Here is a 17,595-nt window from a genome sequence, read left to right as displayed (position 1 = left end):
GAAATCTACTAGCAGAATGTTAGGGGCACCGCATTTATCTTTTACAGAATGTCTACCACTCTTTCCATTACAGTCCTTCACAAAGGTAGCTTTGCCATAAATGGAGGTATGTCAACCTCTCAAGATTGGAGTAGTACTGGCAAACCATGTTAAGCTCGATGGCCGTACAGGAGGAGTCTCTGCTTGTGAGTTGTCCATCAGCTAGGGAGCTCTAGATGAAGTGGGAATACACTGTAAGGTGCAGACTGGAAAAAATAACCTTTTTAGTTTATTTCTTGTTACTGCATTCCTTTATTTCAGTCCGTTATTCTTCGCGAGATCCCTGTCATAGTAAGGTGTGGGAGGGCATAAAAAGAAGTATTGGCAGGTATGTTAGATGCATATTACCTGGAGAAGCTTGGCTGCGGTTAAGAAGTGTTTGGAGTGTATCACATCACTGCAATCCAGGTTATCATACACCACACCTACAAATAGGAACAAGAAATTAATTTCATAAGGCAATTTGAAGATGTAATAAGTGTTACTATAAACAAATAGGGCAAGCTTAATAGGGGACAAAATGTTAAGTTCTGATGTATGCACACAAGAAAGATTTCCTGAAAAACGAGTCTGAAAATGTTGCAACTGTGGGCGTAAACATTCAGATTTATCTTATTGGGTAGTTTGTAGGTGTAAGTTGTTTTCTTCTCAAACCGTTTAGGACCTCACTACAAGTTAAAATTATTTGGTGAGGTGATACAAGGGGGCTTGAATCTCTGTTTTCAATCATCTTCCATTTATCTCCTAATAGAGGCCTGTAAAAAATGGGGTTGTTGGTTGACTGGGGTGTAAGCCTTGGTGAAGCAACAACCACAATCCTTGTCAGGCTAAGGCACAAGCAAACTTCAAATTAACCCGTGCTCACCCCCTTGGTAGCTTGGCACAAAGCAGTCAAGCTTAACTCAGAGGCAATGTGTAAAGTATTTGTGCAACACTTCCAACAGTAAAACAGGGAAATCACACGACAAAATAAGCCCATAAAAGATTTAGAACAAATAGACTAATTTTTTATAAATAAAACAAGACAAAACCGACAAAAATCCAATAAATAGAACCAAAAATATTGAACTTTAAAAGGTTTTAGTGAAATAAGACAAAAAACACAAATCACCAACTGGGATATCTGGTTGCTCCTGACTAGGACAAAGTCGCAAGTACAGGCTAACCGCGATGGAGCGTGGGCCGGTTACAGGGCCCACTGAACAGAGTACCTTAGATGCTGGTTGAGGAACGTTGCGTAGATTCGCATTGAAGATGTGCTGTGCTGCCAAAGCAATGCGCCGGTTCCGAGATGTGGTTAGGCTGTGGTATTAGCTCCTGTTGCATCATCATCGAGGAGTCCGGCGTTGGGGATGTGGCTCACAGTGGGTGATGTGGAGTCCATTGTTGTCGTCGAGGCTGCCGTTGACAAGAAATGCAAGGACCTGGGATGTGGATGCGCCGCACTGGCGGGGCGATATGTCGATTCCAAGGACTGCAGAGGCATTGTGAGTGTTTGCGACTGGTCCAATCCACACAACAGCAGTGATGCGTCGGTTCTGCTTGGGGATGCATCACTCAGCAGAGAAGATGCATTCATTGGTTCAGCTGGCAAGCACCTTAGACCTACTTTTAAGGGTCCAGGACTGGGGTGGAACCACTTGGCAGGGTAGACTCACATATGGCAGAGTTCATGTGCAGGGGTTGGGAGCCTTTTATGTCCCTGAATCTTTAGATCAGGAGGTCAGCCAACTAGCCCTTGGAGTCACTCTGGATTCTGGGTTTAAGTGATGCAAGTCCACTCCTTCTCACTCAGGTTAGAGGGTAACAGGCAGCAGGTCAGCACAGCAAAGCAGAAGTCCAAGTGAGCAGTCCAGGAGAGTAGCAGTACTTCAGCAGCACAGCAGTCCTTCCTGAAAGGCAGAGTATCCACGGGTGCATAAGTGTATTGAAGAATTAGTGTCTGAGGTCCTTCTTTTATACCCTGGTGCCATGGTTGTGGAAGGTGGGAGAAGCTTTGAGAAGGTGTCTTTGAAGTGCATTGAATTTCCAACCTCCCCTGCCCCAGCTCCAAGCTGGCTGAGGTTGCAATGCAGGGTTGCTAGGCCCTTTGTGTGGAGGCAGGACACAGGTGGCGTCCAGCTCCTCCCTTCCATCCTGATAGTGTTGGCCCACCCAGTCATGCCTAAGCTCCCATTGTGTGTGACTGTCTAGGAGGAATACACAAAGCCCAGCTACCAACTACCCCAGAGACAGGCTTGAGGCACCAAATGGCTAAGGCAAGAAGCATCAACTTTCTAAAAGGTGCATTTTCAGAATTGCAATTTGAAATCCAACTTCAGCATAAGTTTTAAATTGTGATTCCATAGACACCAAACTTGAAGGGGCTATCTCTTCCAATTTGGAAATTACACTTATAAAATCCAAAAAGACAACTCCCTTGTTATCCTATAAGAGATAAAAGCCTTGCAGAAGTGAAAAACGAATTTAAAAAGAGTGTTTCACTACCAGAACATGTCAAACTTAAAAGTACATGTCCTGTGTTTTAAATACATTGCACCCTGGCCTCTGGGCTGTCCAGGACCTACCCTAGGAGTGACATATATGTAAAAAAAAGGAAGGTTTGGGCCTGGCAGAAGGTTTATTTTGTCAGGTCGAAATGGCAGTATAAACTGCTCACACAGGCTCTGCAATGGCAGACATGAGACATGTTTAAAGGGCTCAGTCATTGGCTTGTTCATGGATTTTCGGAGAAGGACTAATGGTCGTGGGCCATGCAGGCCTGATTGTCTATATCAATCTCCACAGCACAGACCAGAAAAATACAATAATCAGATATTCCTTTGTGAGGCATAAAAAACATAATATGAAGGCCAGGGTGTAACTCGAATGAAAGCAATGGGGGTGCCATCCTCCCTGAAACTGGGTCTGATCATGGATCTATTTTCCCTTTCCCTGCTTCCAGTCCAATCTGAGTCTTTCATATGTCTCAACATTTGTACTCTCGCCTTCTCTGTCTCTTGCTCCAACTCTTGTCTTTTCTCACTCTTTCGCTTCACCTCTCTCTCTTCCTCTCTCACGCTCTATGCACACGTCAAGTTGGGCACCTGTGAGCCACCTGCTGAGAGAGCGACTTCTCCTTCCTCAACCTTCAGGGTGACAATGGCAGTGGGGCGCTCTCAACAGGAGACACAAGGAGGACAGGTTATCACTCACAAGTCGAAATTAAACGTTGGAAATGCACTAATCATTCTAATTTTCATACAATGAATCATACAATAATTTCTCTAAAACATTTTTTACAGTATGCAATTGATGGAGAAAATTTCCATTGCCTGTATTTTTTCGCATCCTGTGCTTTTTGGTGACTAAGAGGCCCTTGCGAAGGCACCTGTGGATAAATCCATTGAGTCCTTCATTTGTGATGTGGCTGATAATATCTTTTCCCTTAGTGAAGGAGACGACGATTATATGCATGGCGACCACCTGCTATCTGTTCCTTTTCTTAAGGATATATAGCAGAAAATAGCTCACCCCACATATTTTATTATCTAGCAATCTTTTGAGTTGTAAATCTCACCATTACACGTCTAGTAAGTGACTTGTGCAGAGTTACATTTATGTTTTCTGCGTGGGACAGGTATTTGTCCATATAATTTTACAAACCTCGATATACCAAGCTATCCACATGGATGGGAGCTCGGGTGCCCCACATAAGCTTAGTTGGTGCTAACCAAATGCTGCAGTAAAATATACCATCTCACATGCAAATAATGTCTCTTTCTATAGTTTCACATCCTCAGATTGCACACCGTCTCAAAAAACACCCTCCTAAAACCCTGCGTGAAAAATTGATTATGACTTCAACCTAGTGAGTATTCTCTCTCCTTCCTTTCTATCGACGTCTCTCTCCTTGTTCCCATCCTCTGCATGCATTAATCTCTCTGGGCAGGGCCTACTTTAAGGCGCTTGGCTGTCTGCCTAGGTCTCTTATTTTATTTCTGAAAATTGCCCCCACCTCTTTTTCAAGATTACAGCCGCTCCTTCTTTGAAAACAGATCCCTGCAACCGAACAACAGCTAATCTCCTCCAGTCTATTCCATTCTCTCCCCCAAACACTGGCCTGGGTTGGATCCCTCCTCTAATTATCACTCCTACCTCCTAATATTTTGATCTACCATAAAGAAACTGAAATAAATGCATGGAATGGTTCCTTAAGTGCACAACACTAATCCCAATAACACACACTAGACAATAACTAAAATAACCATTAACCACTCGATTAAATACTTACTTTGGGTACTGGAGCAGCGTGCTACCCACCATAAAGGGCCTTGAAGGCCCATCAGTGGTAGCTAGCAATATAATAATGCAATTGCAATGCAACATAATAATAGCAGTGACGTAGACATATCAGACATAAAATGACAAAAAGATAGGAAGTACATTTGCCTTTACCTTTAAATTTCACATTTCCTAAGTGCAGAACGGATGCCAGCAGTTGGCTTATTTCCCACTGTTCAGTTTCGGAAAACAAAAGGATCTTCATAGCTGAGCGAATATGAATATAATCGTTGGCATCATTACGACCCTCACATGAAGTGCAGCCACCCTGCAGCCAAGGAGACATAAGTATTGTTAACACAAGCCCCAAGCATGAACACGTACAGACATTCTAGCGTCCTCCACTCATGCGGACAAGCACTAAGGCAGGCAAGCCTACCAGTCATGCCTCAAATAAGGAAACACAGATATATGAAGCACTAGGATATGTGTCCTAAGCTACTGGGTATGATGTGTACTGTCATTTACTACTTATGTCCTAGGGTCTTGGGTACTCATGCTCTCCAGTTTACTTACTTCACACACTAGACGTTCCTGCTTCTAGCTAGGTCCGGAGGTCGAGGCCTACTCGAGGAGGTGATAGTGGGCTCAGACGTTAGATACATAATACCACACTAATTGCACAGAATAAACTCAATCAGAACTATCGCTTTTAGAAGGAATAGGCCTTTACGTACAATTGAAAAAACACAAAAGAAAAAACAGATGTTACGGCCACCTTCTGGAGCCTCAAACTTATATTGCTTACACTGTAAGGGCTATATATGGAATAAAGTATGCCCATAGAACTCTAAAGCAACTTGAAATATCATTCTAATGCAATGTTTTGCTTTTCATCCTTTTTGCAGACTCTATAACAGATGTATCCTCCAGAGCTACTTCACGTCCTGTGTATCTTAGATCAAACGGGTTGTCTCATCTTTGGTAGGAGTTTGCAAAAGAAGAGAATTCTGTAGACCTGAGAATGTATTGGGAATATTCTATGGAAAGGTAGGTATTTCTTGAACCAGGCAGCCTGCCTCTCTCGCAGCACCTCGGCCCCTTTAATCACGTCACTGCACAAGAGCTGGGTTCGGCAGTCTGTCCTCCTACCTGCTAGAAGCTACTGCCAGACAAGAAGTACAGAACCATCTGAGTCAATGAGACAGGGTAGGTTGTGAGTCTGAGAAACAATTACCTTGATGTTGACAGGGTTATTGGCAGGACATTGAGTTGAAAGAGTCTCAGAGGTCCCAGTAGGAGGAAGGACTTTATTATGAAAAGTAAAAAACATTCTTGAAAACCGCCAAATCTATTGAAAGTATTTCAATCTCTGTATTTTTTTTAAAAGAGCTTCAGAAAAGACAACAATGGATGGTGATGAGAGAGACAAAGAGAGAATTAGTTTAAATGTCACTTCTGCTTTATGTTTGGAATCAGCCGGAATGAAAACCTACCTCCAACAGGGATTTACATTTTTATGCCAAAAGGACCATCATAAACTTAAGGGTCTACACATAAATCACCGCTGCATATCTCTCTACAATACAAAAAATAATGTGTCTAACTCATGGGTCCTGAACATAACTCTTAGGTCGAGACAATCATTTAAGCTACTAGATATACAAGTCTAGCTGCATTTGTAAGATGTTTAGAGGGCAGATGTGTTTAATGGTAAGTCTCGCATTTGCTCTAGCTCCTCTGTGGTCATATATTCAAATGATGTCAGCTCAAATGATGGTTTCAGGTCGACAAACCAATCTGGTCCCACAATTCCAGAGTTTCTATTGTCCAAATTAATATGGCCATAGCGAATTTGGTGGTTAGTGGCAGGGGCAACAGGAGCAAATCGGAGAGGAACCAGTTATATCTACAACTAATAATAAAAGGTAATTTTGCAAGAGGAAAACTACTAGTTTGTGAATGGATTGAGCAACATATTAGACTGCTCAGAGGCACTGACACTTAAGAGCTCATATCTCTATGATAAAGCTTGGATTTTGACAAATAGGAGGGTTCCAGTTTAGAGCTGTGAACCAAGCATACCTTTAATGTGCCATATTACTGGAACTGTATGTGGTAGAAAAATGGTTCTAGTGGCCCTGGAATCAGGGTAACCAGTCATTGCTAATGGGAGTCACCACAAGACCACAGATGAAAGTGAAAACCTCTATAGCTTAGGGAAGGGTGACACTGGCCTAGGGGCAGTGCAGGGTCACAACCAGATGGAGTTCTCAAATGTTCCAAGCACTCCTTGACCCTAAACTGATGTAGATGTTATTAGGTAGGGTCATAACCAGCTTGCTGCAGACTCTCATGGCTCCAGGGCATATACAGTTTCCTGTGTCAAAACTACGGCACACGGTTGCATACAAAAAATATGCATCTTAAATCAAGGAGCAAAAAAAATATCTTACTTATTATTTCGGGGTGCACAAGGTCTACCACTTGTGCAATCATCAGTCCCCTACGCTGTTAATGCACCCGTCACAATTGCAATTCTGCCACTTTCATAACTCTATGTACACCCTATGGACAAGCTACAAAGATAAAAATAACAGATCTCCCTTTCCCCCACACCCTATTTTATATCTCTATTGCGTATCTCTATGCAAAAAGCTACATTTAACTGAATTTCTTTGTTTCGCCAAGAAGGTCCATAAATAAACCCATGCCTGCTTTTCATTCATCAACAATTGAGATTCTACGATTGTTCTTCTACTCTTTAAAGTCCACTGGCATCACCAAAACATTAAAACTCTCTAGCTACAACTATAATAATGAGACATATTCATCCTGAAGAACTACTTGACTTAGACACCTGCACAAAGGGTTCTTGCGTGCTAGCTGTGGACAGCTGGATTTCCTGTAAAGGGTAACTTTGCCTTCTGTAACAATGTGTTTGTGAATACTATACCCTCCTGCAGATTCCTCACCTCCCGGTTCCTGACTGGATATGGAAATATTTTCTCCAGCTATACCGCTCCAGTATTGCTGGTTGTTGCAATACAGTTACTGTCATAACTCCCTTCCCAGTCTGTTACAACATCAGGGCATATAAGAAGCTGACCGGAATGCTGGCATCAGTTTCTGGTACTTTTCCACACTCCATCAAGGTGTGCTGAGAGGAGCCAAAAGAGCTTTAACAAGAGAGACAAGCACAGCACATTATGTGTTTGCATACCTTGGGATCTTGTTCCCCATGAGACTAATTCATTAGGGCAGTAAGGAAAGTGGTGAAGAATCTGCGGGAAGTTATAGTATCCACTAGAAATAGCATTAGTGAAGGTAAGTAACTTTTACCGCCGAAGGATACCTCTGTGGCTGATGGGTTTAAATAATGCTGATCAACCAAGGAAGTCAAAGTACCCATTAGTGCGTGGGTTGTAAAAAAATAATGTTTTGCACATGTTTCCAAGGATGACTAAGTGGCTGCTCTGCAGATGTCAAAACCCTGGAATGGCTCGGGTAAGAGCAGTGGAAGCAGCCACAGCACTGTGGATCGGGCACAAATAACAGCTGGAGGGTCTTTAAAGACCAAAGTGTAAGATATCTTTATGAAAAGAGTAACCAAATGCAAATTGTTGCACATTGGTTATCACTGTTGCCTTTTTAGAGCCAGCAAAGCCATCAAAGTACTGATCAACCATTTTGTCCTGATGTATGCGGCTGATGTAATAAGAAGCTCCATACCTGGAATCCAATCTATAAAGGTGATGCTTAATGGGAAGCGTGGAAGGAAGAAGTAAGAGCAGTAGATGCGCCCAAGTCAAAGGCAGACACCACTTTTAGGAGGCAAAATGTCTAGTTGTGGAGAACCAGTTTGTTCAGGTAGAATACTGTGAAGGGGGGCCAGACTAAGAGGGCTTGAACTTTGCTGAAGGTCCGTAGTTAGTGGCACAAGAAAAAATAGTTTTTAGAGTTAAAAACAAACTGGGCAACTGTGCATCAGCTTGAATGGGGATGCCATCAGGAAAGTCAGCACAAGATTTAACCACCACTGTGAAATAACACAGGGAACAAGTAAAGTAGACCTTTCAGAATATACACTTCTAGTGGTGACTTAAACAAGGAGGGCTTGTCAGGGATATAGATAAATATAGACAAGTAGTCAAATGATCCTTTACAGAAGTTATTGCCAGGACCTGTTAGGCAAGTGAAAAGTAGATATTGTTGGAAAGGCAAGACTGAAAGGGTTCCAGGTCTTCCAACCTGAAGATGTACCATGACAAGCTAGGGAGACCTGGTCTTCATATGCCAATTGTCGAAGAACAGAAATACAGGAACACCGTCCCTCCAGAGTGAAGCCTCTACCACAGCCAGCACCATGGTAAATACCCAGAGGGCAGTCATCAGTGCAAGCAGCAAACCCATAACTGTTAGTACTGAGACCCCGTGTTAAAGCTCAGGTAATGCCTGTAAGCAGGAAGGATTGGAACATAAAAGTAACCATCCTGGAGATCTAGGACCCCTAATCTCATGCATTGAGGGTCATAAAACATGTCTCAGGCACAGCATATTGAACCTGCCAAATACATAAATTGAAGATGTGAAGGTCCAGTATGGGTCTGTGTCCCTGGTACGTCTTGGGGCCCAAGATGTTAAAGGAGGACAATCCAGAGGGAGGGGCCATAGGAGAGAGGCCTAGCCATTCTAAATGAGCTGGATCACCTAGTGATCTGCCATGCTCACCAGAAATTTGCTAGATAAATGGGAGACCCTCCACCCACCAGAAGCTGGTGGAGTGGGATGGGGAATTCAGGAAAGATTTGAGGCAGCAGAGCCAGCAGGCCCCGCAGAACATGGTGGGGACTGGAGCAGCTAATTATGCTGACTACATCCCTTAGATGCACCCCTGCCTCGAAATGAGTAGTACAGATGATGCAGTATATGTGTTAACTGCAAAGGGTGCCACTTATGGGGCAGTTGTGTCTTGGAGCAGATGTAAAGGGTGTTCTCATGTTGGAACTGCTTTGCTAGCTAGGACAGACCAAGTGAGCATGCCATGGCTTGGCTCTTCTTGAAGCGCTACAGGAAGGAGTCAGCCTTCTTTATAAATAGCCACTCAATGTCAAAAGTCATGTCCATAATCATTGCCCAGACATATCTCAAGACATCTCTCAAGACGCCAGTGGAAGGGATAAGATAGTGGTGATGCAAAGTGACAGCCATGGACATAGGTAGAGCCACAGTGTCCCTGGAGTCAATGCCACACTTCACAATTTAAATGGAGGTGTCAATACCATCATTGACCAGAACAAAGTCAAGACCTACCCTTTGTTACCTCCTAATTGTGCTCTTCTTTGGGTGTACAACTTTAAGATACCCCACATCATCCTCAGCTGTATAGTTTATCAGGGAACATGTGTATAAGGTGCCAATCATTCAATGACAACAGGTGCAGATTAGTGGGATACAACTATGTGGAGATAACAATCACTCATTAACCTCTGTGCAATCTCAACATGTTAGATACATTCTGTAGAAGTTTGCTTTATTTGAAAGACATACTTTTGGTCAAAAGTAGGTATAAGTAAACTTACAATGTTGCTTATGAAGTTGGGCAAAGTCAAGAAAATTTACCCTTTCTTTCACTTAAATACATTTGATGATGCCAACTGACATCAATGATGAAAGTTAAACGTTTTGCCCTGCAGCCAGATGCCTCTCCAAAATAGGCTGAATGGAATTTCATCGCAGGTTTTCGCACTATTACCCAATGCTACCATTAACTCTGAGAGGCAGTGTCGCAATGATTCGGGATTTTCAATTCCTTCTCCACTGGTAAATCCACAGAGGATCTAATGCAGATTTGTAATGAAATGGCCAGGGTTTCAGTGGGGGGAAGAAAAATGAGGGCGATGCTTTAGGTCAAAGGTGCGGATATGGCAGACCTAGGCAATTGCTTGAACGTGGTCTGAACTGTCAGACATTTTTCCCTTTTATATCCCTTTCTCAGAAAAAAAACGTAAAAGCCTTCACAATTTGTAAAGCTGGCAATGTTTTTTTAAGTAGAGTTCATTTAACGAAGCATTGTGCTTTGCAATTTTACGCACCCATTATCAAAAGCTTTTTCAAATCAACATTTTTTCTATAGCTACTACTCACTGCTTTGAACATTTCAGAAAAATCCATCAGTACCTTGCATGTCATTCCTAGCACTTGTTAATCAGTGACATAAAACTTGCCAATAAATGATTTGCCATATCGAGGAAAGTGTTACTTGGAGAGCAATGCCTTACTTTAGAGTAAACCACTCACCAAAAGTGTTGACTGTGTGTGTTTTACATATCCTGCTATGTCTTACCATCGTGAGGCAGTTGTAATCTGCAGGAGTTCCCAGATTTAATTTCTCCTTCTGGTCTTGACTCATCCCAAGTAGCAGACAGTAAAATATGTGATAATTTCTTTCCTCTAGGGCCTGGTGGGAGGTAAGAACAATATGAAAAAAGTCATATTTATTCTTTTTTTTTTACACAGCCAATCTTTAAAATATCCAGAGATGCTTTTAGCTTAAGAAACCTGTTAAATTCCTTCCATAAAAAAATTACAGATATATAGCTCTGCAACATAAAAAAGGATTAAGAATATGGCACTTTAAGCAAGCTGTGCCTAGTGGCAGCCAGCACTGATCGGTGGTGGCGGGGCGGGGAGGAGGGAGAGGGGGGGACATAAAAAAATTAAGAACCTACCTCCTGTCCGCGTCCTGCGTTGTCCTCATAGTGTCTCTCCACTCCTTCCTCCAGCCAGAACAGGAAGGACACAGAAAACACCCAAGCTCCCCTGTGCCAATCACAACGCTGCAATGATTGGTCTGAGCGCCGTGGTTCGGTGCTTAGACAGGGAATGGGGGCCTGGGCATGTTCTCCACCGAGGCTGTAATGCAGCCTTGGTGGAGAGCATGCTATGTGCGCATGAATGTTTGGCCGGCCGACATGGCAGGCCAAACATTAAAGCGCACGTAGGGAGTGAAAACCACTCCTCCCCTCCTCCTTCAGCAGAGCAGCCACACCCCGCCCACTTCCCAAAGCTGCCACACCCACAACAAGAAAAAATAAAATGGTAACATTGAGTTATTATCATTTTATTCTTTCTTACACTGCTGAATAGCAGTGGGGGGCCGCTACTCCGCCTTAGCAGAGGAGCCGCCACTGGCTGTGCTGACCCTTTGTCCTAGCCTGCAGCTGCTGAAAGTCAGTTTATATAGAACGTGCAAAATGATGGATTGCCCAGACTAACACAAAACACCTTTTGTTTGTTCAGTGTGTGCCACGAGGCAGGCGAGGCTGTGAAATTTTCTTTGAGCATTTCAGTTGCAGTAATCTGGTATATATGGTTCCATACAATTTCCTGTTAAGTGTTTCGATTTTGTTAAATCTCATCCTGGCAACACAGCATTAGGGTCATTTACATGACAAGAGCAGCCCATTGCTAAGGGACCAAAGGATGCCAAACAAACTTTTCATATCTTCCACACAGTTCTTTTGAAGATAACAATAAAGGTATGGAGGTGCGTGGCTTGAGGCGTCAAGATGGCGGTAGCACTCTAAGAGTGCTCCGGACCCCCTCCGTCATCCGCCTCGCATCGGCCCACTAATATTGGCCATCGGTGTCCCAGAGTCTCAGGGACGACTTCTACATCCTGCCTGCATCGCCCTGACCCCTCGAGGGGCCTGTCTGTTGCCCGCGTTGCCCTCACTGGCCCTCTGCTCTGGGCGGCCTTCCTTCTTCAAGATGGCAGCCCCCGCGCTACCTGCTCCTAGGGCCTGATCTCTCGGCTGGGGACCCTGGCTGCTCCCTTCCCGCCCTGCTCACCTGCACTCCTTCCGACGGTGGCGGCTTGTACCGGAGGCGAGGGATCGAGCTGCGGCCTGGACCCGAGGAGTGACCTACTGCCCCGGTGCCCGTGGATTCAAAGGGCTGGCTCCGGGGCGCATCGGCGGGGCTCGTGGGGCGGAGCGGTGCCTGAGGTTCCCCGGCGGTGCCGGTGACCGGAGGAGGTTGCTGCCAGGTGGCGCCGGGTGCGGTGCTTCCCGCTTGCCGCGCTGCTTCTGCACCCGCCGGCGGCCCGAGAGGACGGGTCCGGGACTTGACGCCTGCGGGCGTGGATGGATGCCGGGCCCTGGGTGAGGTGACCGCCGAAGCGGCTGCAGAGGCGCCTGGAGCCTGCGCCATGATCCGGAGGAGGTGAGGAGGCGGGGGGTTTGCTGTGTGGGCCTCCTCTCCCCCCGCACCCTTCGGCGGCCATGTCGGGCCGCGTGGACGAGGGACGACGGGACCGAGGTTGAGGTGGGCAGCGTGTCTGTGCGCTGCGGTGCTGGCGGGCCGGTCGGGCCGGTCCTGGAGCCTGGACTTGTACTACTATCTGCGTGGGCCCCATTGAACCCCCGTATGCGTCCCCCGCTGGGGCGCCTCTCCCCCCCTCTGGCTTGCTGTGAACGTTCGCGCCTCCTGCCATTTTGGGGTGCGAGGTGTGGAGAGGCGCTGGGGGACCCACAGCAGTGGAAGGGCGGCTGTCTCGTGACATTTTGAACTCTTCCTCTTGCAATGGCGGCAGGTAGCTGCAGACGGCAGGCCCTGCAGTGAAGTGAGCCACCCTCTTTACCCACCCGGATACCGGCGAGGTGGAGTGCCGGCCACCGACGCCCTGTCGGGGTTCCCTGGCCTACCTTGCCCTGCGGACTGGATGGTCCCCCCTTTTTCCCCCCCATTGACTGCAGGCTGTGAGGTGAGCTGAGACTTTGGGAAGGGCAGATCGGCTGGTGTGTTGGGTGGCGCACGTGTGTGCCTGCCCCCCTTTTCTCGCCTGGAGGCCCAGGACCTTGAGGTTGAGGCCTGTGGAGGGGCCCCGGGGTCTTGGGCCCACCGAGGTCGCCTCGAGGGCTGCCATCGCCTTGACAAGGAGTATTACCCTGGAGAGCGGCCGCCTCCCTCCATCGTAGGGAAGTGGGAGAGGGATCGGCCACCATACCGGGTGGCGGGGCCGCGGCATAGGCGCTGCTGCATCCCCCCTCACCCCCAGTCGAGCACCTCCACCAGACTCTTTGGGAACATGGGTAAAAAACGCGCTTCTCAGGCCACTGCCCCCTCAACTCAAACAAAAATTGACCAATTCACCAAGCCTGATCGCAACCCAGCAGCTGGGTCTGTAGCTGCACCTGGGGCGGCCGGAGGAGACCTCTCCACTATCCTGCAGGCGATCAGTGCATCGCAGGCCTCGGTGGAAACCAAGATTGGTGTAGTGCGGGTTGATGTGGCACTGATTCGGCAAGACCTCCGTAACGCCACGGCCCGTATTACAGAGGCGGAGTCCCGTCTTTCCACGGTGGAGGATGACATGGGCACTCTTAAATCCCAGGTGGCCCGCCTGCAGGCACAGACCGCGGAGCTACATCGCAGGGGTGAGGACGCAGAAAATAGGGCCCGGCGAAACAACCTGTGCCTCCTGGGTTTTCCGGAGGTAGTGGAAAAGGGATGAACTGACAACTTCATCAAGGCAAGGTTCTGGTCCTGGATCCCCAAAGAGAAACTCTCCCCCTGGTTTGCGGTGGAACAAGCTCACCGCTCCCTTGCTCCTAAACCCCCTACTGGAGCTCCCGCTCGCCCCATTATCCTTTGAATCTTCAACTTCCGGGACAGGGATGAGATTCTGGAGGCCGCCAGGGTGCTAGGTCCAGTGCACTTCCAAAATAACAAAATCATGGTCTTCCCGGACTATTCTAGGGAGGTGCAAACACAACCCCGTTCTTACGATGAGGTCATGCACAAACTCAGGGCCATGGGCCTCCATTATGGACTCCTCTTCCCGGCTCGCCTTAAGGTGTTTTTTCAAGACAAAACCTTTTTCTTTGACAGGCATGGACCTGGCTTACGGAAGAGCGGCCCCTCCTACCTGTTGCGACCCCCTCCCCTGCCCCAAAAACGATGACCCAACCCGGCCAGGAGGTACCCAAGGCGCACCAGCGCTGAACTGGATCCAGACGACGGGGCAACCGCCGGGGGGGACCTCTCGGCCGCCGGGGACACAGTCCCAGCGCTCCCCGATTCAGACCTTGAGCCAGAGGGCCTCCTCCCCTACCCTGGTGTCTTCCCTTATCGAAATGGGTAGCGCCCCACGATCAGACGTTACCTGGCGGAGGGTCTTGAAAGACTCGGATCTGTCTGGAAGTCCCGTGATCCATGGCTCTGGTGGGGAAGAGGGGGTGTGATCAGTGTTACAAGTTGTATGCCTTCATTCCACCCTTCAGGACCTGATATAGTGAGCCTATCTCTGACACTGTGAACGGGGCTCTCCCTTGGCTCCGCTGGAAGACCCGGCCAGGGTTTACCTTCTCACTGCCATCCTGGATTCGAACCATCTTGTGACTTCTTTGTTATCCACTCCATGCTTATCCATTGTGGGCATGCATCCGTATATACGGAGGGGGGTCCGACTCAGCCATGGTCCTGACTGATTGTTGCTAACCGTTTTAGAGTAGCGAATCACCTCATTGTGGTGTAGTTAGTAGTTGGGGTTTTGGGGCGACAGATGTTTCCACTTCAGAAGTGTAGGGTGGGTGGAGTTGGGGGGGCTGGGAGGGACGGGGGACCGTTGTTCCTCGACAGTTTTTTGTTTTGTTTAGCCGCCTACAGGCCACTGGTTGCAGTTCCTCTTGGTAACTATGTTTCTCTGATTAATCCACAGTTGACACGCAGATCACATCTTCCATCAGTTTGTTATTTTTGGCTGCCTATGGGCCACCATCGGGGGCTCCGTTCCCTCCTTCCTTGGTTTCCACAGTTGATGAGCAGTTCACCAATTTCCTTGGCTCCGTTTCTGAGCTCGGATTTGGGTGGGTATTCCCCTCCGGGTGGGTAAGGTCCCATGTAGTTATCCGCCCCTCCACAGTCCATTCCCTTAGATGACTTACGCCCTCACTAGACCTATCCACATCCTTTCCTGGAATGTCAATGGCCTCTTGGACCGAATTAAGCGCACGGCTGTCCTCCGTGCTGCTCACCGCCACACGCCGGACATTCTCTTCCTCCAAGAGACGCACTTCCTGGGTACACAATGCAACTTCCTAGCTCGCTATGGATTTGACAGGGTCTGGCACTCTGGTTTTACACGGGGCTCCCGGGGGGTGGCCATCTTGCTGAGGAAAGGGCTTACCTTTACCCTGGCTAAAGCTGAGTCTGATGCGCAGGGCCGCTATGTGGCCATCTCGGAGACCATTGAGGGCGCCCCTTGAGCCTTCTATGCCTTTACATTCCCCCCCACTCCTGCCTCCAACACTTCATCACCTTACACAAGTGATCTCCTCCCTCCCGCAGGGTCTTATGGTGGTAGGGGGGACTTTAAAGCCGTTCTGCAGCCCCTGCACGATACGAGGGGGACCCCATCCAGAGCCCGTGTCGCCTCCGCGAAGATCATCTCAAGCTGGTCCTCAGCCCTAGGTCTCTGTGACGTGTGGGGGGTTTGGAACCCCGTGGGGAACAGTACACCCACATGTCGGCAGTCCATCATACTCACTCCCGAATTGACCTTCTCCTGATGCCGGCCACAGACTGCCAGCTAGTTTCTGGGGCCGCGATACTGCCCAGGGGGATCTCATACCACTCTCCCATCTCCCTCCATCTCGGGTTCCCTCCGACGGGCCCACGAGCGGCTTGGCGGCTAAACGCCTGGTTCTTGCAGGACTCTGCGATAGTGGAGTCACTTGGTCAGGGGTTGCGTCACTTTTTTTCCACCAATACGGGCTCGGTTCCCTCGCCGGGGACGCTGTGGGAGGCGAGCAAGGTCGGTATCCGAGGGGTGGCCAGGGAACTGGTCCACGTGAAACGGTCGGAGCAGACGGCCCAACTTGTCCAGCTGGAATCCCAGGTGGCTCAGCTGGAAACAGCTCAACTCACTAGCGAACTGAGGGATTCCTCCCGACAACTAGCCGTAGTATGCAAGGAGATCCATCGGATCTCCTTGGAATCTGCTAAGATGCTTTGGCGTTCGTCGGTTGCCCGTATTTATGGGTGGGTTGACTAGATTGGCAAGCTCCTCCACAACCTTGTGTCCTATCTCAAAGTCAACCGTATTATTCCTGAGGTCCGCTCGACCACCGGGGCCCTCCAAGTGACGTCCTCAGCCATCGCACAAACCTTTGCTGCTTACTACGTGACCCTCTACACCGCTCGCCCCCCGGGCACTTCTCTGGCTGACTTGCTGGACGAGACTGGTACCCGACTGCCGTGTCTCTCTCAAGAGACTGCAGAAGCTCTGGACCACCCCTTCACCCTGGAGGAAATCCAGGACGCTGTCTCGCCTTTACACCGAGGTAAAGCGCCTGGTCCTGATGGGTACCCTCAAGAGTACTATGCGGCCTTTCGGGATATTTTGGCTCCCCATCTGGTGGATCTTTTCCGCCATGTGGTGGAGACAGGGACATTCCCGCCAGAGTTGGATGTCGCCACGAAAGTTGTTATTCTGAAGACGCAGTCACCCTCCCTGAACTATGCGGACTACCGCCCGATCTCACTGATCAATACGGAGATAAAGATCTTCGCCACTGTCTTGGCTCAGAGACTCTGACCCCTCCTGCAAGACCTTGTCCACCCCGACCAGTGCGGGGGTTATGCCTGCCAGGGGCACTCGCCACTGCATTCGTCGTCTCCACCTGGCTCTGGCCCACCGTGGTCGCCTAACCCCGTACTTGGCACTGCTTTTCATAGACTGTGAAAAGGCCTTCAATACGGTGAATTGGGATTATCTGCAGGATGTGCTGGACAGGATGGGTTTCGGTCCCTCGTTCCGCCATCTGATCAAAGTTTTATACACTAATCCCAGAGCCCGAGTACTCATTAATGGGGAGCTTTCTGAGGCATTCCCGATCCTGAGGGGTACGCGTCAGGGGTGTCCGCTCTCGCCACTCTTATTTGCGCTGGCGATGGAACCCCTGGCGGCCCTCATCCGACAGGACCCCCTTATTCGGGGTTGAGCCTGGGACTCGAGCCAGATTGATAAGATAGCCCTATATGCGGATGACGTTCTGCTTTATTTGGCAGACCCAGATAGCTCTGGCCCCAGGTGCCTGGCGTCCCTTTTCGCTTTTGAGCGGGTCTCTGGACTCCGCCTCAATCCGGCGAAGTCAACTTTGGTCCCCCTGCATCCCTCCAGAAACTGCTATGACTGGCAGTTGGACACCCCCCTTAGGAGACACTTGGTCAAAAACCTTGGCGTTTGGGTAGCTCTTCTGCCAGAACTCGAATGGACTTTAAACGTTA

The 17,595-nt window shown here is 48.4% G+C and overlaps 1 protein-coding gene across 1 annotated transcript in view; it reads right to left on the bottom strand.

Moving 5' to 3' along the window:
- The window catches only part of MYO7B (myosin VIIB), a 1,196,498-nt gene that overhangs the window by 956,873 nt on the left and 222,030 nt on the right, over positions 1–17,595 (bottom strand). The window contains exons 8-10 of the mRNA XM_078666047.1: positions 10,649–10,762; positions 4,477–4,630; positions 388–464 (exon numbers count right to left, since the gene is read on the bottom strand). Of these exons, the coding sequence (XP_078522173.1) occupies positions 388–464; positions 4,477–4,630; positions 10,649–10,762 (345 nt within the window). The remainder of the gene's footprint in view (positions 1–387; positions 465–4,476; positions 4,631–10,648; positions 10,763–17,595) is intronic.

Source organism: Lissotriton helveticus, chromosome 11 (assembly GCF_964261635.1).
Source record: "Lissotriton helveticus chromosome 11, aLisHel1.1, whole genome shotgun sequence".
Classification (NCBI taxonomy): domain Eukaryota; kingdom Metazoa; phylum Chordata; class Amphibia; order Caudata; family Salamandridae; genus Lissotriton; species Lissotriton helveticus.
Note: the sequence above shows the minus strand (reverse complement) of the source record. Positions and strands in the feature narration are given on the sequence as shown.